This window comes from Pollachius pollachius (assembly GCF_949987615.1).
Source record: "Pollachius pollachius genome assembly, chromosome: 5".
In the NCBI taxonomy this organism is placed as follows: domain Eukaryota; kingdom Metazoa; phylum Chordata; class Actinopteri; order Gadiformes; family Gadidae; genus Pollachius; species Pollachius pollachius.
This window is the reverse complement of record NC_136938.1, coordinates 18,696,207-18,718,169: the sequence shown is the minus strand read 5'-3', so window position 1 is coordinate 18,718,169 and position 21,963 is coordinate 18,696,207. Positions and strand designations below refer to the sequence as shown.

At 41.5% G+C, this 21,963-nt stretch overlaps 3 protein-coding genes across 5 annotated transcripts; 2 read left to right on the top strand and 1 right to left on the bottom strand.

Moving 5' to 3' along the window:
- Nucleotides 1–1,889: 1,889 nt before the first annotated feature.
- Nucleotides 1,890–3,350, top strand: clec3a (C-type lectin domain family 3, member A). Of its 2 annotated transcripts, none has more exons than XM_079737426.1 (3): nt 1,890–2,031; nt 2,114–2,194; nt 2,561–3,350. In XM_079737426.1, exons 1-3 carry the CDS (start codon nt 1,923–1,925, stop codon nt 2,956–2,958), a joined length of 588 nt encoding a protein of 195 aa, XP_079593552.1. In that variant the 5' UTR covers nt 1,890–1,922; the 3' UTR covers nt 2,959–3,350. The 2 variants fall into 2 exon arrangements, with proteins under 2 accessions (XP_079593552.1, XP_079593553.1); XM_079737427.1 differs by having other exon boundaries at nt 1,911–2,031; nt 2,117–2,194.
- An 804-nt stretch (nt 3,351–4,154) lies between these two features.
- usp47 (ubiquitin specific peptidase 47) lies at nt 4,155–19,178 on the top strand. 2 transcript variants are annotated; one of them, XM_079736697.1, is made up of 28 exons: nt 4,155–4,391; nt 7,498–7,692; nt 8,158–8,271; nt 8,396–8,549; nt 8,646–8,742; nt 8,833–8,978; nt 9,484–9,563; nt 10,102–10,251; nt 10,445–10,540; nt 10,643–10,795; nt 10,903–11,061; nt 11,508–11,639; nt 11,748–11,824; nt 12,354–12,409; nt 12,710–12,822; nt 12,961–13,068; nt 13,324–13,531; nt 13,796–13,911; nt 14,111–14,230; nt 14,344–15,157; nt 15,473–15,648; nt 15,755–15,835; nt 15,929–16,044; nt 16,182–16,300; nt 16,779–16,909; nt 17,115–17,162; nt 17,271–17,401; nt 17,725–19,178. In XM_079736697.1, the coding sequence occupies exons 1-28, from the start codon at nt 4,347–4,349 to the stop codon at nt 17,897–17,899; spliced, it is 4,110 nt and encodes a 1,369-aa protein (XP_079592823.1). In that variant the 5' UTR covers nt 4,155–4,346; the 3' UTR covers nt 17,900–19,178. The 2 variants fall into 2 exon arrangements, with proteins under 2 accessions (XP_079592823.1, XP_079592822.1); XM_079736696.1 differs by having other exon boundaries at nt 10,903–11,076.
- A 357-nt stretch (nt 19,179–19,535) lies between these two features.
- Nucleotides 19,536–21,176, bottom strand: dkk3a (dickkopf WNT signaling pathway inhibitor 3a). Its single transcript, XM_079737431.1, has 3 exons — nt 20,757–21,176; nt 20,031–20,187; nt 19,536–19,919 (listed from the first exon to the last, which is right to left on the bottom strand). Exons 1-3 carry the CDS (start codon nt 20,929–20,931, stop codon nt 19,832–19,834), a joined length of 420 nt encoding a protein of 139 aa, XP_079593557.1. The 5' UTR covers nt 20,932–21,176; the 3' UTR covers nt 19,536–19,831.
- Between the last annotated feature and the right edge of the window lie 787 nt (nt 21,177–21,963).

Here is a 21,963-nt window from a genome sequence, read left to right as displayed (position 1 = left end):
GAAATGAAGAAAGTTAAATGTAAACTAAAACATTTCTGGAATATGATTTACATGTGACTTGTTTTGGAAAATAAAATATATTTAAAAAAGTATATTGTCGCATAATCATTAGATGTACTGATATTAACCTCACATGAAATGCATATAGAATATCTTATTTTACTATATTCTAATACAATAAAAATGCACATTCATCCAATTCAAGATTTTTATCATATTCAATTGTCCGTGTTCCTTGAATCTACATCAGACACACCTCTCCATGGGAGCCTTGGGATTTTTTTCATGCGTCATAGAACAAGACCAATCAAATTGTTGGAAGGGTCTCAGCTTATAGGGTAACATGTCTGTTTAGAGATGTCGGCTCTGCTTGGGCCTAACAACGCCCCCTAGCTGTTGTAAAATAACTAAAACACGGCCTCTCGTTTCTTAATGCCGTCCTGAAACGGTAACTGTAACGGTTTCTATATTCCACCTAATAAGATTTCACAATCAAGAGACAAAGAAACATAAAATGCGAACATTTATTCAACCAAATTATCTTCTCTTTCAACCAAGCAATGCAGTTCCTCAAGACATCTAAAAATTGTTGCCAAGCAACAAAAGTTTGCATTGAGATTTATACTCAAAATGAATTGAAATGATATCAAGGTTATGATAGCATCTCCATCACAACCATCTCCATCATTTAAAGTGTAACATAGGCCTTATTTGAAAGGGGCAGAGGGCCATGGAAGCATAGATAGATACATTGATATATCAGTGCTTCCTTTGTAGAACAAACACAGGTGTATCTCATGACATAAATTTTGAGTCTGCTCCTTTTAATGTACCAGTGCACGGGTAGTAGCCTTACTTTACTAGTTTAGTCTGCTACCCGTGCCCCGGTACATAAAAATAACCGACTCATAATTAATGTTATGAGGGACACCTGTGTTAGTCCTACAATGATGCCTCTGTGACACGGGTCTATTGTTTAAAACCTAAATAGTAATGTCTTTGTTTATTGCATGTTACATTTATATCACTGCCATCACCGTTACTGAATGAATACAATATAGTTCTCATGATGTAAACATTATAATGAGATGATTTGCTACAATTATATAAATGCATACTGTTTATTACACATGTGGGCATTGGCCATAGGTTTTCTTTTTTTAATCCTTTTCTTAGGTTCTGTCCATCTGCCAGAACGTTTTCCCACACAGATCCCCTGCTCCGCTGGTCTGCAATATCACACTCTAAAAATACCTTTTCTTGTTTCAGTCTGTGTTTTTAGAGAAGCTTTACGACACATTCAAGCCATCTATGAAATAGTAATATTGAACTATTTTCTAACCAGGAATTTTTTATATATTGTTACCTTAATATGGTCACCAGTTATTATACAATATTATGTTATGATATTCAGGGAACACAACACATTTGCAGCAAGGTACACATCTCAGAACCCACTGTACAGTTCAAGAATTTCTGACCCGTTTCTATTACTGTACATTTATTTGTGTGTTTTCTAGAATAAGGTAGTCTAAATTTATCACAAGAAGGTAAAATGATCTAAATCTACTACAGCAACCTACCTATTTACTCATACAGAACACTCTGTAACAGTAAAGCACACCATGAATTTACTGCTTGTTTGTGAAATGAAAGAGAAACTGCTTCGTGCACCGTGTCCCAGGCAAATATTTATGAATGGCTTCAAGACAGGGAAGTCGTTGTTGATCCCTCCACCCATACGGAACCCCCTCCTCTTCCTGATGTTTGGAAGGACCCTAACATAATTTGAGCCAATAGAAATTAAACACTAAAGGACACAGAGAGGGTCTGTATATAAGGCACCGTCCACTGTATACCTGGTCCCTGTTGACAGTATACGTGTCGTGCAGCTGCAATAGTGTGATCCATTGGCCATAGACATGGTGCGCCTGGTCCTCTCTATCTTTCTGGTGCTTTGTTTTTCCTTGGTCCAAGAAACATCTTGCCGCCCATCTCGTACCAGAAAGGCTGTGCCAGGTCAACAGACAGGTAACTCATCAATATTGCACACGAGGTAAGGTATTTTGTGGATATTCTTTTAACGATATTGTACCATTTTATGTTGCTTCAGAAGATGATGACGTCAAATCCCAATTAGAAAAGCTCTGGCAAGAGGTCAACTCCTTAAAGGAAATCCAGGCTTTGCAGACAGGTATTTACACATTTTCTATTGTTATTATAGCTGATAAACCCCACTATTTAAAGAAAGCGTTTCTACGTGTTTCAGTACATTTAAGTTATTTAGCAAGGCTGAGGTAATTCTATCTTAATAACAAGGTGATTTATTTTAAAAACCTTACCATTGCACACAAGGCCATTGTGTTGACCTTGAACAGACCAGGTGGGTTCAGGCTCACAAAAGGCTCATCTTTGGGGGAGTGAGAACACTACATATACCACAATGTATCTGATTGTGGCCTTCACGTGACTAAGAGATAGCATGGTTATAGTATGAAATGGTTAATAATCAGAAGATATTTAATGCGACTCATGAAAGCATTTGCTTTGGGCTTCTCAGTTTGTCTGCGAGGGATCAAAGCCGTTGGAAAGTGCTATCTCACTATCGAGGAACCAAAGCACTACCACGAAGCAAACGAAGACTGCATCGCACAGGGGGGCACCCTTGCGACGCCTCGAGACATGAACGAAAACAACGAGCTGAAAGACTATGCAAAGCGGAGTTCTCCGGGTTCCAAGGACTTTTGGATTGGAGTAGCTGACATTGTGAAAGAGGGCCAGTATATTGATGTCAACAGTATGCCCATCAGCTTCTGGAACTGGGACCGCTCCAAGAAGCAACCCACAGGAACCAAGAGGGAGAGCTGTGTTGTTCTGTCAGTGGCTGCACAAGGAAAGTGGTATGATGAGGTCTGCCGCAGCCAGAAAAAATACATTTGTGAATATATTATTCCATAAATTAGTATAGCTCTGGAAGGGACCTGAATGGCTGTTGACCCTGAAGGTAATTTGTGCTGGTCATTATTAAAAACATTCTCTTTTGTTTAAATTATCCATTGCAGCTTTCCTAAAATTTCCATAATTACTCCTACAGTTAATCTTAAATTATCTCACAAGTTACCTGGATTTTGCTATACTGGTTTATGATGTCTAATGTATAAATAAACACAAAAGATCAAAGCAAAGTATAGAGTACAACTGTGGGCATTAATATATAATCAAAAGAACAACCATTTGATACATATCCATTGTGTTCTGATAAATAAGGTACAAGTAAGGCACAAGAAGAAGAATACTGTATTGTCTCAGTATGATTGCAAGGATACATCTGGAATGTGTCTAATGAGGGAAAAGTCACCTCAAGTATGAAAAGAGAAGTAACATATGTCAAATAAATAAAGCCGATAAATAAAAACCTTCTCACAATTATTTGATTCATTTTATTTTTCAATATGTCGACCATGGTTTAACTGAATTATGATTATGCTCATTTATAAGCTGTGAAGTGATAATAGCATATACATTTTACTTATTTATCAGGTTTCACAATTTCTGTAATTGTATTTACTGTTGCAAAATAGGAACCTTCTCAATAACTAAACCCAAATACATCAAAATTGGGATTTGTTTTAATGTTGCCATTCAGGCAGACTCGATTTGAGATTTAGCTATACTGACCTCTAGCGTCAGGAAACATGTCTTATTATTTATACGACCCTTGTCTACGTCATTTCCATTTGCTGGGGGAAACAACACACAAAACATGATGCATTATTATAAAATAAATGAAGCAACACTGATTACATGCAAGTTGTTCATTATTTGTGCTGTTGTGTATATCTTTGTTGCATGGTACAAATAGTCCTTTCAATAATCCTTTTAAAATCCCTCGTGCAATTCATCCTCCTGGTAGAATGTAATATATATATATATATATATATATATATATATATATATATATATATATATATATATATATATATATATAATGATTAACTCAAACTTGTGCATTTCAAACAGACGAAATCATTGACAGCCACGCATCCATCCGCTCTGTCCATCATATCCACGGCTGTGACGCGAGCAGGGACGAACTGACTGAAGTATCGCGTAGTTGCGCACCGGCCATGTTTCTTTATTGATAGTAGGCTACTTTGTGTACCAGTGTAATAGAGAAAGTGTTGCGATCACTTTGATAAGTCTCGAACTTCCGGCAAGTTGTATTTTGTTTTCTGTTTAACCATACCTACCGCAAGCAAAACACAAACCATGGCTGTGTCCACCTCCGTGATGTTGTACCGTTGACACCCCTGTCTACCTAGACGTGTGTCTAAACTGTCGTCCAAATGGAAATGGTGCCTAGCGAGGAGAACCAGCTCGTACCCAAAGAGGTGAGATTTTAATAGACCCTTCACAGGTCTTTGAAAGGACAACTCGTAATTTGAACATCTTTCTGACCATGCCAAAATGTTTATTGTTTCAAAGAAAGTTTGGTCCGAACAAGTCATCATGCAACCCATTTGATTAAACGGCTTCGCAGTTAACACGAACAGTGAACATTAGCTACGTGCGACTAGAACGGCCTTTCGCGACAAAGCTATCTTTGGCTAGCGTTAGCACTTGGCTAGTTAAAGTGCAGGTCAGATAATATGACAAATAGGTTTTCAGATCACCTCACTGAGATTATGGCGAATACTAAATGATTCACAAGAATTTTTTGAAAAGGGATAGTGAGTCGCCTTGACTTGTCAAGTATTCCACATATAGCTCAAAACAAAACCAGCTGTGACGTTAAAGAGCTAGCAGTTCACTGGTCAGCTCTGGCTACCTAGCTACTGGCGGAGCTAACGTTGGCTGACTGTTTATTATCATTTACCGACGGACGCCTCGGTTGCCAAAAATAAACCCGAGTGCATTTACTAGCCATCCCTTCTCGTGTCATTTGGTAAAATGTGCATTCAAAGAATCACTTGACTTGACTTTATGTCTGCTGTCAACAACAACGCTGATTCGTAGTAGAGCTAACACTCGATGACATTGTGAATTTCCTCGTTTAGAAAAGATGACACACACACGTTCAGGGTTCCCTATTTTTAAATAGCTTTTCGCTTTTGACAGACTATCGGATGCATTAAACCAGTTCATGTTGGTTCAATGAAAGCGTGATTTTAGTTTATTTGACCTATGTTGTGAAAAAAAATTAAATCTACGTATGTAACCGTTCATAAAAGTATTTTTTCATTAAAGACAAATATGTACATTCAAGTTGATCCGAAACTATTTATCCAATCCATCATGCGCATTTTTAACGTATTCATGTTTAATTATATGTTCTATAAACCAAACATTTTTTTATTACTCATTTCGTCCGAAATAACAAAAGGCGAGCGAGGCTGTTGCTTTTCTAGATTAAACTTGTCATTTGAGCCAGTACTGTTTTTTCTTAATGTCTTTTCAAAGTAAAAGAATATGAATAGCCTGACAAAATAATGTTACCTTTTTATAGCGGTAGTATTGGGCTCTTTAAAACCAATAAATAATTGACATAACATGACACTGACATGACATACATTTTTCTTATTTCTTTAAATCTCCTATGAAATGCTGTGGGACATGTCCCTTTGGTGGTTGAACTTGCCTTCTTGTCCCATCATGGTACATGGAGCAAAGTCACAGAGATGTCCCTTTTCTATAGTCTATAGTTCATAGTACGAATGTATAATTGGCCTGTTTGACTATCTTCCAATGTCTTAACGGCATGATGGCAAAATTGTATTTTGTTATTTGTTTGATAATTTGAACATCACAGTGGATTTGGGTGGGGAGCAAATAATCATTAGTTTCCCACCCACTTGGGTTTAACTAGATTATATGATAAGGATTACTGCAACTGCACCCTGTGCATAAAGATCGTTTGAGTTTTAAATTGACAATATCAATGAATGTTGAGCGAGATTTGTATTGCCTGGTGAGTTTTTTTTTGGCTGAGTAATTTGTTTTTGCCTAAGATGCTTTTAATTGGTCCCTGGTAAATAAATACCTACTTTCTTTTGTCAATTAACAGCAATGTCAGTGTTGGCAATGCCAAATCTATTGAGTGTTTTACAATTTCCTCGGTTATCAATTTTTTTTTCAATGGTCTCTATTCTCGTAACTTACAACTGCAATTGAACTTTATAGCACTTGTAGGTACGTTATGCAACGTTCAGTAGGTTTTTATAACTTCTAGAGCATTTTATATAGTCCTGCTGCCTCATCCAGGGCTTAATCTGGGCCCTGCACCTTGATATTAACCAGTCAAATAATGCTCTATTACAATGCTGTTTTGTGCTAAGTATCAAGTTATTTAATTGTGCTGCACTCCTCTGTTAGAATCAATGAATGATTACACACATTTACTAGACTTGATTATCATCCAATTCCCATCCCTATTTTCTGTCTAACCATGATGTTATTTTACAACGGCATATGTTTAGTAGGTAGAAGGTGAACTGCTGAGCTGGACCTGCAGTCTATGTTGCATGTAGTTCAACCTGTTTGTTGTTTTGGTTTTTTTATTTTATTAATTAATTTATTAGTTAGGATATGTTTTTGGTTTCATTTGTGTTGACCCCCACATCCCCCCTTGGGTTATTAGGGTATGTTTTGGAGTTGCAGACAGTCTTTGTTTGATGAGATGAAGAAGAAGTTTTCCCAGGTATAGACATGACATTTGTGTGCATGAGATTGCAATATGCATGCAGTCTATTTATTCGCCATTACACCGTCCAAAACTTACAGAGAATGTTAACTGCTCAGTGACATCAGGTGGGTGTGATAGTCACACACACATGCATATGAATGCTTTATTTATTTAACTAAGGCAGACAATAACCCAGTCTTCTACTACTGTGTCAGGCTTTGCTCAGTTAGTTAAAAAAGTACGATTTCTATGGAGGTCGGCATTCCATAACTATTAAGTTGAAGTACTCTGCGAAACATGATTCTGCAAAAAGCGATGTGTAGCCTGTTAACTGTTTGCCCCCACAGAGTCAGTGTGTAACCTTAACACTGCTTTGAATGACCGGATTTGGACATATTCCTGTGTATCAATCAGTCCTAGTTGGCTAATATTAACAGCGTGCCATGGTTGTTTATACACCTTTTAGATTCAGATTGTCCGATTTAATTTGTGTTTTGGTCCGACTAATCGTTTGTCACTGTTTGGCTTCGTTTTTTGAAATGGAATGGATTTTTGTATGTCTTGTGGTTTTATTTTAATCAAGCTTAATGATGCATTCCTCCTAGTGGGGGCTCTAACACAAAATAATTACTATCGTACAGTTGACGTTTTCCTCTACAGTATGACATTGGCAGTGGAACACACAGCCACAGGAATGTTCCATCCTTTCTCTTATACTAACCTGAGGCTTTACATAAGCGCATCTTGGATGAAGTGACTTAAATGCCCGTCAGGCGCTTGGACAATGTGTGAATTATTTTTTCTCTTATTTGCAGATAGAAAATGCTGGGGAGGAGCCCAGAGTGCTGTGTATTATTCAGGACACCACTAACTCCAAGACGGTCAACGAAAGGCTGACCGTCAACCTTCCAGCATCCACGTCCCTCTCCAAACTCCACGAAGATGTGGCCCACAAAGCCGGCTATGTGATCGGTACCTTTGACCTTGCATGGGGCAACATATCCGAAATGGTAAGTCCATTTAAACCAGAAGGCAGTTTAACCATTTTTGCGAATGAGTCTACTGAACCGACAGCGTACGAGTTTAAACATGTCCTCACTGTCTACTCAGAAAGGGTTCTATGGGTATTATGTGCATGTATTTAATGCACTCCCCTTTTGGGTACGTGAGCTTTGGCTAATCCGGCCACTGATCCAGGCCAGAGCCCAGGTTGCTGTGTTGTTATCTCACATAGTAGGTCAGTGGATTAAGGCTTGTTTCCACTGAAGCCTTGATAACTCCTCAGCCTGCTCATAAGGAAAAAACACAAACACTCTTTGTTGATAGACTGTTGGGTTCAACATACACTTTTGTGACAACATCATTTTACTTTTAATAATATAGTACATTCACATGTGTGTATGTGTGTTTGAAAACCAGCATGTTATGTATTCGGTTACCATGTTTTTGTGACCACGTAATGTACTCTTTACCAGACCCCATTGGATCAAAGCAGTGCGATTACACTCTCAGAGTCTGGTTTTGAAGCTGGGAAGAGGAATTTCCTACAGCTCACTGACAGAGATGGAGAGCAACCCCAGATGGCATCGGTGAGTGCCTAATTACGCACAGTAAATATTAAAAATAAACCACTCTTGGTTAGGGGAATTTTGTGTCACAGCTGCAATAGCCAGAACTGTCTGCAATCCTGTTATTTGTGTCCTTTGCACTCAGGATGAGTCAGGGACCGCAGACAGCAGTGGCTTGGATGATAGCTCCCAAGAGCGTTTCATCGGACCATTGCCAAGAGAGAGCACGGGTGGATGTAGCAATGACTACAGCAGCCCCTCATACTCCTACTCGTCGATACTAAACAAGTCTGAGACAGGTGAGACCGGGGGCAGATGGCTGATTCATATGTTATATCCCCACCAGGAAGAATACCACTCACATTCCATCCAACCTCTTTTTGATCTTGCCACAGGATATGTTGGCTTGGTGAATCAGGCCATGACCTGCTATTTAAACAGCCTCCTACAAACCCTGTTTATGACTCCAGAGTTCAGAAACGCACTGTACAAGTAAGGAGATCAAAGCTCACGCTATAAACTTTGTATTTCATAGTAAGGCCAGCATTGTTAAATATTTTACAACGCAAATTAATTTCACAGCTGGGAGTTTGAGGAATCTGAAGAGGACCAAGTCACCAGCATCCCTTACCAGTTACAAAGACTGTTTGTTCTGCTGCAGACCAGTAAGAAACGGGCAATTGAGACCACAGATGTGACAAGGAGTTTTGGCTGGGACAGTAGTGAGGGTGAGTATTGTATGAAGAGAAACCATCACAAGGCTATTTCTTTATACAAGATGGCACTGCGCCATGCGAGTGTTATGAAACAATCGCAGACTGCGACATCATCTTTGTTTCCGCAAAACAACATGCAAATGTTGGAACGTTTACTTCATTGGGCGGGGATTTCAGTTCTCCAATTTGAAGTAAACGATCCAATTTTAAATTTTTTTTGAATTGCTCAGCGAAAACAGATGTTGTATAGACCGTGACCGTTTTCCAACACTAACATTAGCCCAGTGTGAAAGTTCCCCTTGCTTTTAGTCCTATCTGTCTTTCTGTCAAGGGCTAGTAAATCAGCTGAAAACATGGCAATATTCCATTGTTAATGTCATTTTTCACAGTCATGGTGTAATGAAAGATTTTACATTTATATGCTTTTGTTCCGAGCCTAATGGGAAAATAAATAATTTTTTTATAATTATTAACTATCTGTACATCTAATTATATTCACTTTCTGTTATAAATTCAGCCTGGCAGCAGCATGATGTCCAGGAGCTGTGCAGAGTCATGTTTGACGCTCTGGAACAAAAATGGAAGCTGACCGAACAGGTAAGAGAAAGTGACAGCCTTTGCGCATGCATCTAGATGGCCCCGTATGAGTTAAATCAAAAGGGCTACTGTAGGACGAGGGGAGAGGGTCAATAAAGCTCTGGTGGTTTGCTATTTCTGATATCATGAGTTGGTGCAACTCAAAAAAGCAACTGTAAACGTGTGTGTGTGTGTGTGTGTGTGTGTGTGTGAGTGAGGGTCTTTGTGCCTGGCAGCTACTGCGTCTGAAGATGTGATCTCCTCTGCTACGTTTGTGACACAATTAACCCATGCTCTATGGAGGGTGACTCGGGGGCCGTCTCTATGGTTTAAAGTGAACCCAAAGTAACTCCTTTAGGCGAGCATAAGAATAACTTGAACAATGAGTCATGATTTGCTAACAGATGTTTAAAAGATTGGTAATTAAGCTTGTGTCAACTATTTAAGTATTAATGTGGTTGTGTACAAAATGTAATGTTCATTGCTGTGTACACAAGACTTATGTCTACCATTTGGTCACAATCCACATGCCTTGACTTTCATGATGGTTCCCCATCAGGCTGACCTGATCAACCAGTTATACCAGGGAAAGCTGAAGGACTACGTACGCTGTCTGGAGTGTGGCAACGAGAGCTGGAGAAACGACACCTACCTGGATATCCCTCTCGTCATCCGACCGTTTGGAGCCAGCCAGGTTTACGGCAGTGTGGTGCGTCAATGTCTTGTGTCTCTCTGCTTTGTGTTTCTATGCCTTGTGCACCTCTTTTCCCCCATTGCAAGCAACCCTAAACCTGTGTTGGGCCGTACTTCTCTGCATATCCTTTTTTTATTTTTTTTTATTTTTTAACCTAGCTTGAAACTCTGTGCAACAATAAGGGTGTCATCTGTATTTGCCATCACAGGAAGAGGCTTTGCAGGCATTCGTCCAACCAGAAACCCTGGATGGGGCCAACCAGTACTTCTGTGAGCGATGCAAGAAGAAATGTGATGCCCGTAAGGTGAGAATAAAAAAAGGAAAAACTGAGACGGAGCAAAGGTGCCGAGCAAAGCTAGTGAATCGTTGTTGTACCGTGTTTGTAATCAATGCTCTCCCCTCTCAGGGACTGAGGTTTTTGCACTTCCCTTACCTGCTGACACTACAGCTCAAGCGCTTTGACTTTGATTACACCACTATGCATCGGATCAAACTCAACGACCGAATGACCTTCCCAGATGAGCTGGATATGAGTCCTTTCATGGATGTAGAAGACGAGGTGTGTGCATGGCCATCCGATTTATATTTTTTAGTGACCAAATTATTTGAATCATTGTTTTCTTTTTATTTGCCCTGATTGGTTTCTGCAAATGCTTTTCTCTGTAGAAGTCACCGCAGACAGAAAGCTGCACGGACAGTGGAGCAGAAAATGAAGGCAGTTGCCACAGCGACCAGATGAGTAATGACTTCGCCACAGACGACTGTGTTGATGAAGGCATCTGCTTAGACAGCACGGGCAGCGCCGAGCGAGGCTTGAAGCCGAAGGTAGCTGAAACAGCGGTAATATTTGCTTAAGACTTTAAGGCCCATACTGTCTGAGTGGTTAAACCATCGCAACACTCTCTGATCTGGCTTTACTAAAACATCTGTTCACAATGGTATTATGTAATGTGTTGAAGAGCCTTTAGAATGTGCACGCCATCACTCGAATGTTATCAATGCTTTGTCCTTCAGAAGTTCTAGTTTGTAAAAGTTTGTGTAGAGGAAACAGTGAATCGTACTGCACACAACAATATCTTTTATCGATGACCAAAGTGCTGCTGCTATAGTTTGCATTTGTGGCGAGGCGCGCCAATGCTCAATGCTGTTTTAGTAAAGCCGGGAGAGACTGCTATGAGGGTTTACCCACCCAGAGTTGAGTTCAGGTTTTTAATTACTATTGTGGTTGTGATCTGCATTACAATCTGATGTTTCCTCTGTACCATCTGCAGAATTCGCTGACTTTTGAGCTCTTCTCTGTGATGGTGCACTCGGGGAGTGCTGCAGGTGGCCACTACTACGCCTGTATCAAATCCTTCACTGACGGCCAGTGGTACAGTTTCAACGACCAGCATGTTAGCAAGGTAAGCATCACCAAAAGGTCTTCCTCAACCAATACTATTGAATGATGAGACTTAACGATTCTCAAGGCTCAACTGTGGAAAGCCAACCGTGTTTGTTTGTGTGTGTAGATCTCCCTAGAAGACATCAGGAAGACATATGGAGGGTCGACAGGAAGCAGAGGCTATTATTCCAGTGCCTTCGCCAGGTCAGTCGGCGTGCGTATCTCAGTTGGTGCTGGTTGATGTGATTTACTGGGTGCAGTAACTTTCTAACATTTAACTACAGCAGCCAGTGGTTTGGAACCACGGGTCTGCACCCCTAGGGTAACGCAAGGGGATTGGCAGTTATTTTTGGAGTTGTTTCATGGTTGCCTTAACCCATATGCGCAGCGCAACATTGTATCTAGTAGATACAATGTTGCACCGCGCAGCAGCCGGCACAAATGGGTTAATTGCGTAATATATGTACAGCTCAGTCATATTCATTATCCCTGTCATTTTCTATATGTAAATACTGGTAATGGATTTGGTATTGTTGATTTTCTGTGTTTTTTTTTTTAAATGTTTTTGTTCATAAGGGAGCGATTGTACCAATCATCTGACTCTTTATGGCCCTTGCACACATAATCAGTTAATTATGCAAAAAGGTTAAAAGACCCTGACATTATTTAATAATTCAACTATAAATGTAGTTAATATTGATGCTTTCTCCCCCCCCCCCCCCCTTTCCAACAGCTCTACGAATGCCTATATGCTGATTTATAGGTTGAAAGATCCTTCAAGAAACACAAGTAAGGGATTTTGTCTTAAATTGAGACTCCAGCATAAAAAGGGCCACTGACCTTGGCAATATGGTGTCACATTCAACACTTGTTGATCCAGCTGGTTATTAAATAACCAGTATGATTGGAGTCATTCAATTATATCCACCTCTGGCAAGTTATTGGGTTCAGCCCGGTGGATTTAAGCTCATTACATTAGTACATAACAACACCACAATAGACATCAATGTAATGTAAATTCAAGGGCTGTTTGTTAGCTTGCGTTCTGCTCTCTGAATCTGTGTATGGTGTCTGCTCTGTGATCAACAGAGTATTTAGATCCGGAAGACTTCCCTGAGCATATTAAGTATTTGGTCCAGAAGGAGAAGGAGTCCGAGGAGCAGGAGAAGCGACAGAGGGAGATTGAACGCAACACATGCAAGGTAGCCACAGGGTTCTGTGTTATGGTTTGGGTTCCCATTCAGTCCCTTCTGTTTCTTTCATGCTTTTTTTTTTTTAAAGAATTTAAAGGTTTAAGGGTTAATTTCAATGTTTTTTCTTGTATGCACTTTCTTTCTCAGATAAAACTCTTCTGTCTGCATCCTGGGAAGATGATGACCATGATTGAGAACAAGCTGGAAGTTCACAAGGATAAAACCCTCAGAGAGGCAACACAGATGGCCTACAAGGTAGGCTACGTCTAATGCAAGACGGGTAGCTTGTGTCGTTTGTTCATTAAAGCAAACGAATAACGCAACAAAAGATAAGCTTTAAAGGGAATACTTTCCCGATGGTTTATAGGGCTTTGGATCAGAATCACCTCTGATGTAAAGATAAGCATGTTGTTTGATCCCATTGTTTTCAAGGACTTTAGATCAGAGATCATTCTGCTCTAAAATCAAGATAAGCAGGTGGCCATGTGCTCGTATTGTTTCGTCCTGCAGCTGCTGGAGCTGGAGGGAGTGGTTCCTCTGGACTGTTGTCGCTTGGTGAAGTACGACGAGTTCCATGAGTATCTGGAGCTCTCGTATGAGGATGATGAGGACACGCCCATGGGCATGCTGCTGGGAGGAGTCAAGACCTCGTACATGTTTGACCTGCTGCTCGAGACGCGCAGGCCAGAGCAGGTGTTTCAGCCGTACAGACCTGGAGGTCAGTAGGCCACTAGACTCTGTAGACCACTTTAAAACCTTTGCAATTAACATTTTCAGAGTGAGATGTTTAACTGTATGGCTATATCTTCTTCCCTTTGCACTAATCAAGATTATTTATAGCAGATTATATTATAATGATAATGAACTTTCATGATTTTGCAAACTGTCTGCAGTTTGCTGGATGTAACAAGTGTACTTCTACTCTCATTTGCTTGGGCATTCATCATTCCAATGTGTGTCATCCCTGGCTGTGTGTCTGCAGAGGTGATGGTGAAGGTTCACGTCGTGGATCTGAAGAACGACACTATCGTTCCTCCCATCAGTGTCAGGGCTTTCCTGAACCAGAGCATTGCGGAATTCAAGCAGCTCATCGCACAGGTAGCTGTTGTTTTGTTTCCCTTTTCCCAGGAAAGTCTTGGGAGTAAGTCTTTGCAAATAGCAAGTTACATCTGAAAGAATGTGTGCACCTATTGGACCTTGGTTTCAAGATTGTGTGCACCATCCCAGCCTGAGAGCGAACAGTGGGGGCTTTGTGTGTGACTATCTTTGGTTTGTGCTGTTGTCATGTGTTCTCCAGGCCACGGGGCTCTGTGCGGAGACCATGCGTGTGGTGCTGGAACGCTGCTACAACGACCTCCGCCTCCTCTTTGTTCCAAACAAGACGCTGAAAGCCGAAGGCTTCTTCAGAAGCAACAAGGTGCGGTTGCCCTTTTCACATTCCTTTTTTTTCTAACCAACAGTTTTGCATTTAATTTGTCTTACTTTGCCAATACACTCACTCCATCCTGTCTCGTTGTGATTGCTCCTCAGATTTTCGTCGAGAGCTCTGATTCACCAGACCAACAGCTCCCATTCACTGACTCTCACTTGTGGAAATTGCTGGATCGACATGGTAACACGATTCGACTGATGGTACTGCTTCCGGAGCAGTTGCCTGGTACCCTGACCAACAGAACTGCTGGCCAGAAAGCAGGCGGTGGCTCGGATGGCTCCTTTGAGGGCTCAAAGGCCACCAGGAAGCCTGTCGAGGCGATCCTGGAGGAGAGCACAGAGAAGCTCAAGAGCCTCTCCTACCAGCAGCAGCAGCAGGGCTCTAGCAACAGCGACAGCCAGAAGAGCTCGGACACTAGCGACTTTGAGCACATCGAGTCCCCCACTCAGGAGCTGGACTCTGGCTCCTCCGCGTCGGCTGCAGCGGACAACCGAGAGCTGGAGGACCGGATCCAGGCAGCAGCCGCGGGCAGCAGTGCCGGCCCTGCCTCGGACCCCGACAACCACTTTGCCGGCGAGGAGCGCTCCGACTCGGAGGTGCACAACGACCGCAGCACCAGCTCGGTGGACAGTGACATCCTCAGCTCCAGCCACAGCAGCGACACGCTGTGCAACGCCGACAGCGGGCCCATCCAGCTGGCCAACGGGCTGGACTCGCACAGCATCACCAGCAGCCGCCGCTCCAAGGCCCACGAGGGCAAGAAGGAGACCTGGGACACGGCGGAGGAGGACTCTGGCACCGACAGCGAGTACGACGACAACGGCAAAAGCAAAGCGAGCAGCTCGCCGTTCATGTACTTCAGGGTGTCCGAGCCGCGCACCCAGGGCGAGGCAGCCGGAGACGCTCAGAAATGTACATGCTACTTTCCTTTTTTTTTTAATGTTTTTAAACATTTATGAAGAATGGTTGTAAATTCAGAGAAGTTTGTGGATAAGGAAAGATTACAACACATTAATGGAGGTGATTTACCAAAGATTTGCATTTGAGAACCAAAGTGGAAAGCTGCTTGTGTTGTTTTATCACATTTAATGTACAGCAGCGGGTGTGGGATGCATTTAAAGTGCAACTGGGCCTTTTCACCGTTTTTAGTTTGATCAGCGAAGCTTATGTATATAATAATATTTTTAAGTGAATGGTTGATCATCATTGCTAATCTGTGTCCCACAGGTATAATCGTCCATGTGGATAAGCGGATAACGCTGGCAGCCTTCAAGCAGAACATGGAGCCCTTCGTAGGAGTGGGCTCCAGCCAGTTCAAGGTGTTCCGCGTGTATGCCAACAACCAAGAGTTTGAGAGCGTACGGCTTAACGAAACCCTCTCATCCTTCTCCGACGATAATAAGGTCTGTATTCTTAGAGTTAACCCTGTGTCACATTGCGTTTGTCTTGTAAACTTGTCTGAGGGTGCAGACTGATGATCATGAGGGGCGTGAATTTTACACAATGCAGATAACAATCCGACTGGGAAGAGCGCTGAAGAAAGGGGAGTACAGAGTGAAAGTGTACCAACTACTGGTGAATGAAGCAGAGGTATGCAATTCTTGAATTATTATTATTTTTCATTTGCAGCTATCAACAATACTTTCTGCTTACCTTTTTTTTTCTTTCTTTTTATATCCCCAGCCCTGTAAATTTCTGGTGGATACAGTGTTTGCAAAAGGCATGACTGTAAGGCAGTCTAAAGAAGAACTGCTTCCACAAGTAAAAGAACAGTGTAAGCTTGATCTCAGCATTGACAGGTGAGATTGTTTTGGTGTACCCGTTATCGCAAACTGTATACGAAGCCTTTTGAATTCTGGTACTGTAATTCATTTTCTGGCATTAAATGCACTGTGTACATTATTTTGTATGTGTGTGTGTGTGTGTGTGAGACCAGGTTCCGACTCAGGAAGAAGACGTGGAAGAACCCAGGAACAGTGTTCCTGGACTACCATGTCTACGAGGAAGACATCAACATCTCCTCCAACTGGGAGGTCTTTCTGGAGGTCCTCGACGGTAAGAACACGCTTCATATGCAGATGGAACGGCATTATGTTGTTGTTTTTTTCGGTCAATTACAGTACATTACAGACTGTTATAGGCAGGCACCTCGTGATACGATATGACATCCATTTTTTAGGGCCAATGTTACGTATACTTGCGATTTTGTAAATATTGCAATCTGATATTATGTTGTTTTTTTTGCACGACTTTGGTGACTGTCCGAATAGAAAATAGTTGATACAATTTGACCATAGGGAAATACACTAGCCCCCTTTGTAGGACCATGTCATTACTTTGCTTCCACTAAGATAAAATGTAGGATTCTGGCGTGGTTTTGTTTTGTTGCAAAAAGAAAACACTTCTCGACCATACAAGTATTACAGCAGCAAATAGTCCCGCTTCTTTCATGAATCAACCTAATTTAGTATTTCCCCCCCCCCCCCCCCCATCACTGCTTTTGAACCATCGTCATCCTGCTCCGCTCCACCAGAACCAGAGAAGATGAAGTCCATGTCCCAGCTGGCAGTGCTCACCAGACGCTGGAGCCCCACCCACATGAAGCTGGAGGCTTTCCGGGAGGTGGTTCTAGAGAGCAGCAGCGTGGAAGAGCTCAAGGAAAAGGTGAGGAAGCCCCCTCTTCTGTGTACTTATGTCTACTCAAAGAACAGCAAGGCTCTCTTCTCTTCTCACTATATGTAAGGCCTCCTTTATAATCAACTTCACCATCAAGAGTTGTCATTTTGCCTGAGTAAACTGGAGGCAGGATGTGTTTGTAGTGTGGGAGTTAAAAGGCTGATCTTGAAACACTCTTCCTGTGTCTTTGCAGCTCTGTGAAATAAGTGGAATACCGCTGGAGAACCTGGAGTTTGCAAAGGTATGTTACAATGGGTCTCTAAGGAGGACAGGCTTGAATTCACACTTGTTTTGTAGACTTCTTCCTGTTGGCAAGCTGATGAAAGCATTTATGTCTCGTGTTGTGCAGGGGAGAGGAACATTTCCTTGTGATATCTCAGTGTTGGAGATTCATCAGGATCTGGATTGGAACCCAAAGGTGTCTACTCTCAATGTTTGGCCTCTGTACATCTGCGACGACGGAGCTGTGGTCTTCTACAGGTACATTTACAGTGTTCCTCAACGTGTTTCTCATTTTAAAAAGTATGACGTTTGAATCATAGAAGTACAATTTCAGTTTTTTTTCTTCTGGTGTTTGGATGAGTTACATGCTGTATTTCCCAATATTCCAACCAAATTTAAAGCATCGTTGTATAATAATGCATAACCATAAAAAAACACAACGAACACATTACAAATGATCGTTATATAATAGTACCATGGCCATCACAAATAATTTCCCTTTTCTTTGAATTAAACCGTAAGAAATGGACGCACAACTACTTTCACAAATCAGAAACGTGTACAAATGATATGTCCTTTAGGGATAGCACTGAGGAGCTGATGGACATGTCCGAGGACGAGCGCAGCGTGCTCATCAAGAAGGAGAGCAGCCGACTGCTGAAGACCGGACACCGGGTCAGCTACTCTCCACGCAAAGAAAAGGCCCTCAAGATCTACCTGGACGGGGGCCCTGCTAAAGACTCGGCACAGGACTGAGACGCACAGCCCTGCTGCTGTTTTGGATTCTCTTCTTGCTACAGTGTAGTTGTCCGGGGACACTGCGGTGTCCGTATGGGTGTATTGAACTTCAAAGCAGTGCTGTGCAGTAAAACCCGTGGTCACTCTCTCCAACAGGGTAGAGATTGGCTCAGAAGTCCCATCCGTGCACTATAGTGTAATGTACTGTAAAGTTTTAAAGGGAAGTACAGAAGCTAGGAAATTTAAAGATGAACATCGTTTAGACGAATCCATTGAAAATAAGGCCACAGATACACACTGCACGGATAGAACTGTGAAACAGGAGAGTATGAAATCACTGTCTCCATGTGTCCTTTAAAGAAAGCCCTTCTTGTAACCTCTGAGTGTTTTGCTTCCTAATTTTGTCGTTAGATTCATTGGAAACCATCATGTTGTCCGTGAGTTTAGCGTTATTCTATCGTCGCGGCACTCCTTTGCTATAGAAGATTTAGGTCTACCTTACCATCTCCTTATGACGATGGAACCACCCATATGTGCAAGAAAGAGCTTAAACATGTATCTTTAATGAACTTTTTGAAACGTCCCATTTATTGTTTGCACTTATTTTTGCAATTTTAAATTCCAAAATTTGGTGGTACAAAGCTTTTTCGAATTTGGTGGGTTATTTCATAAGCAGAGTTTTCCTTTATATCCTTTTATATATTATAATCTGTTACATAGGCTATTGGTTCATCACATCACCACCTGGAACAGTGAAACAGCCAAGCAGGCTATGTTAAGAATCCTTTTTTTTTTTTGTAAATTATTGATTTGCTGCAGACCTAATGCTCCGATCGGGTTCTGCGGAAGAACTCTGGCACACCTCATCCCTATTTGACCTTTTCTTTTTGCTGGCAACGTTGAGTTGGTCGTTTTCTGTGTGTTGCGTGTGAACGCAATGCGTACCTTCTAGTGGGAGCACTGGGGTGGGCGCACGGGTCGTTAAAATCTGCAGGACAAGGTTGTTTTTTGATGAGACAGAATCACGTTTTGGCGCTTCTACTGGCTGCTGCTTGATAGTCTTGACTCCCAGGGGTGTAGTCTGCTGAACTTGCTATACATTTTGGGCATCACCCAGCCGCGCTAAACCAAGTCCTACAGCACTGCTGGCCTTCTGGTGCTGCCCACCAGCTGTTCACTGTAGAAATGCCAATATCTGATTTTGTTTTTTTTTGTTAATTTGTATTTCTTTAAGAATTAAAATCCTGTGTGAACATAGTTTCAGATTTTAGAGTTGAATAAAATAATTTTTTCATAATTGGGAGTTTTCTAGCAATTTATATCGAACATAAATTCAAAAGAAATGATGCGAAAAACCAAATGTTTTTTGAATATTTATTAAGCAAGAGTTGTACAATGTACAAATAATGCTGATTAGAACAAATCGATTTAGTGTACATTTCACCACGACTAGAGGTCGTGGTTATTTTCTGCATAGCTCTTGAGTCTTACACTCCTGATTTGATGCAATCAGGCACTGACATAAGGCCTATACATGGTGTGGACAGCCAGAAAGACAAGTGCAAATAAGCTTTTATAAATTGTTGGCGATGGTGGGTGGTAGTGGCTGATGTGCATTGAGTTATAGGGTCTAACAAGCCTGCAATAACATTGTAATAAGGTAGTAATAGGTACCCAGTACATCCTGGAACTGAATGTTGAGCCAAAGCGTGGAACAGCCGCAACTGCATGCTACAATTTGTCTAGCAGTGAATATGGTCAAGCCTCGATGCTGAACATCCGTGTTAGGAGCCAGCCTGCAATAACTTGGAGGTGTAACGTTTTTAGTGCCTTATTCTTGGGATATGTAATTGATTTAATTTTCTCAATGAGTAATGTTCGCAGTGTCCAAGATTTTGCAAGCAACTGATCTGCTCAATGATATCCAATTTAATTCTTAGGAAAAGTAGTCTAGACAATGTAGTCGATCTCTGAGTAAAGAGTATCAGCCAGGTCCTCTTCGCTAGATTTCGGTCCCTGAAGACACAGGGAGCCGCGTCTGTCAACCAAGACACAATGCAGATTTAAAGCCAATACTTCCTTTAGGTATACTGTTCATGTTTGGTGTATCTTATGACCACTGTGTGGTCATTACATTACCCAGACTTACCCGAGGGGCTGGCAGTGCAGATCACCTACACAGGGGCAGTGCTCCAGTGGTCCTTCTCCCTTCCCGTCTATGGACATCCTTTCCGTTAGGTGGTTTGAGGGACCTAAGCAGCGCTCACGCTCAATGGGCTTGGCTGAGCAGACTGGAAATAGCAGAGCTGAGCCCCCGAACACCACAGTAAACAAACGCAAAATCAGAATGGTTTCATTAAGCAGCAACCTATTGCCAACCCATATTATCATCCAAATACATATGCAAACATTGATGAAATGCTAATCAGTGTATTGAGTCATTGAAAGGGGAGAAGTAAAAGGGGCTGTAAATTAGATTAAGAGTTATAATGTAAACTGTTTTTTTGGGGGAAATCACCCCTATAAATTCTGCTTCTTCCATACGATCCTCTGCCAGTGAGAAGGGTTGTATTCTGTGATGGAGCCATGGTAACGCAGTGTACGTAAATGTGGTTCACAGGCAAGATGGATTCTCGGAACCAATCGGGGAAGAGATGCACCGATTGGTTAGAAATGAGGCGGGAATGACCAAAAATATCATGCATAGACAGATGCGCAGTCAAACTACAACAGATATTCTCACAGATCATTTCTATCACTGATAGCTGATGGGCGGCTATTGCATTTGTAAAAATTCCCACTTGAATTATTACTCTTACAATTTACCTACAGCATTGTTCAAACCTACATTATAATCATGTCAAAGGCCTTTTACCTTTATGAACAGCACAACAAAGATCTTCATTGCAGTCACCCTGGTAATGACATATTCTGCCAGCCTCCCCTTTGGTAGCGTTGGGACTGCACTGTCCCCACACACACATGTGCCCATCGCAGCACTCCGCATCCTTGGTGCAGGGCTGCAACACATTACCGTACAGGGACTCCATAAATGGGACTGCTTATGCAAAACACACAAATCACAGTGCTGTGTTTGTATAAAGTGGATGCTGTCATTTTTTTTATTCCGCAACACTCAACACTTTCAACGTGTATGTCTCATAGCAGAGAGACACCAGTTCCAACTTAACCTTGACATGTGTTGTCTGCAACACTGAGACCACTGACGATGGATGCCACTCCAATTACACTGGTGAAAACACTGCAATGCAGTCCATTATGAAATATAATCGGTGTGTGATTTAGTATATGTACTGTATGTGAGTGTTTTTGTGTGTGCGTGTGTGTGTTCTACCTACCACATCAAGAGCTTTGCAAGGGAGACACTTTGAGTTTTGTGTGTCATAGAAACAGTACCTTCCCCTCTCACAGTCTTCAGCGATGATGCACTCCTACATAAGAAGGGTGAAGGAAACAAAAGAATGAGATGAAATGGATGGATCAATGTTAGCCAACTTTTTTTTTTTTATTTGATAAAATAATTTTAAGCAAATAAATTCTGTGGAATACACTGAAAAGATTGTGTGTTTTAGATTTGAAATTGTATCATGTGATTTCAGAAAAACATTGAGGAAACCATTTTTAGGAGATGTTATTTTCCAACCAATTAACCCGCTAATGACACAAATGTTCAGTCAAATGTGAACTTGGACATTTTATTCTTGAATGAGTGGGGGAGGAGCAGCTTGTCATGTAAATCAGGCAAACTAACTGATCCGTCTGCAATAAGGAGTTGACAAGGTAGACAAACAAATAGGCCTAAAGAAATAGAATACATGGATTGTATTGGCTTTGAATTAATAGGCGTAGGCCTATGCGGTTGGAATACAATTACAGAATTGTTTGTAAATCACTCAACAAATTACTGACTTTCAGTACGAGGTAATTTCACAGGCTGCATTAGAAGAACAATTAGGCCATACCTTATATTTTGCCTAATGTATTCTAAACACAAGCCTTAATATAAACCTATAAATATAAATGAGAATCAAATTTAGGCCTACCTTGCCGTTGGCCCGAAC

What these genes read in the sequence shown, in the direction of transcription:
- usp47 (XM_079736696.1), top strand. Translation starts at nt 4,347, where the DNA reads ATGGAAATGGTGCCTAGCGAGGAGAACCAGCTCGTACCCAAAGAG. An exon ending in ACCAGCTCGTACCCAAAGAG is followed by an intron (nt 4,392 to 7,497) that starts GTGAGATTTTAA and finishes TCTTATTTGCAG; the next exon opens with ATAGAAAATGCTGGGGAGGA. An exon ending in CAACACAGATGGCCTACAAG is followed by an intron (nt 13,069 to 13,323) that starts GTAGGCTACGTC and finishes TTCGTCCTGCAG; the next exon opens with CTGCTGGAGCTGGAGGGAGT.
- dkk3a (XM_079737431.1), bottom strand. Translation starts at nt 20,931, where the DNA reads ATGGAGTCCCTGTACGGTAATGTGTTGCAGCCCTGCACCAAGGATGCG. An exon ending in TTGTTGTGCTGTTCATAAAG is followed by an intron (nt 20,188 to 20,756) that starts GTAAAAGGCCTT and finishes TCGGGGGCTCAG; the next exon opens with CTCTGCTATTTCCAGTCTGC. An exon ending in CTGCACTGCCAGCCCCTCGG is followed by an intron (nt 19,920 to 20,030) that starts GTAAGTCTGGGT and finishes CTTGGTTGACAG; the next exon opens with ACGCGGCTCCCTGTGTCTTC.
- clec3a (XM_079737426.1), top strand. Translation starts at nt 1,923, where the DNA reads ATGGTGCGCCTGGTCCTCTCTATCTTTCTGGTGCTTTGTTTTTCCTTG. An exon ending in TGTGCCAGGTCAACAGACAG is followed by an intron (nt 2,032 to 2,113) that starts GTAACTCATCAA and finishes ATGTTGCTTCAG; the next exon opens with AAGATGATGACGTCAAATCC. An exon ending in AATCCAGGCTTTGCAGACAG is followed by an intron (nt 2,195 to 2,560) that starts GTATTTACACAT and finishes TGGGCTTCTCAG; the next exon opens with TTTGTCTGCGAGGGATCAAA.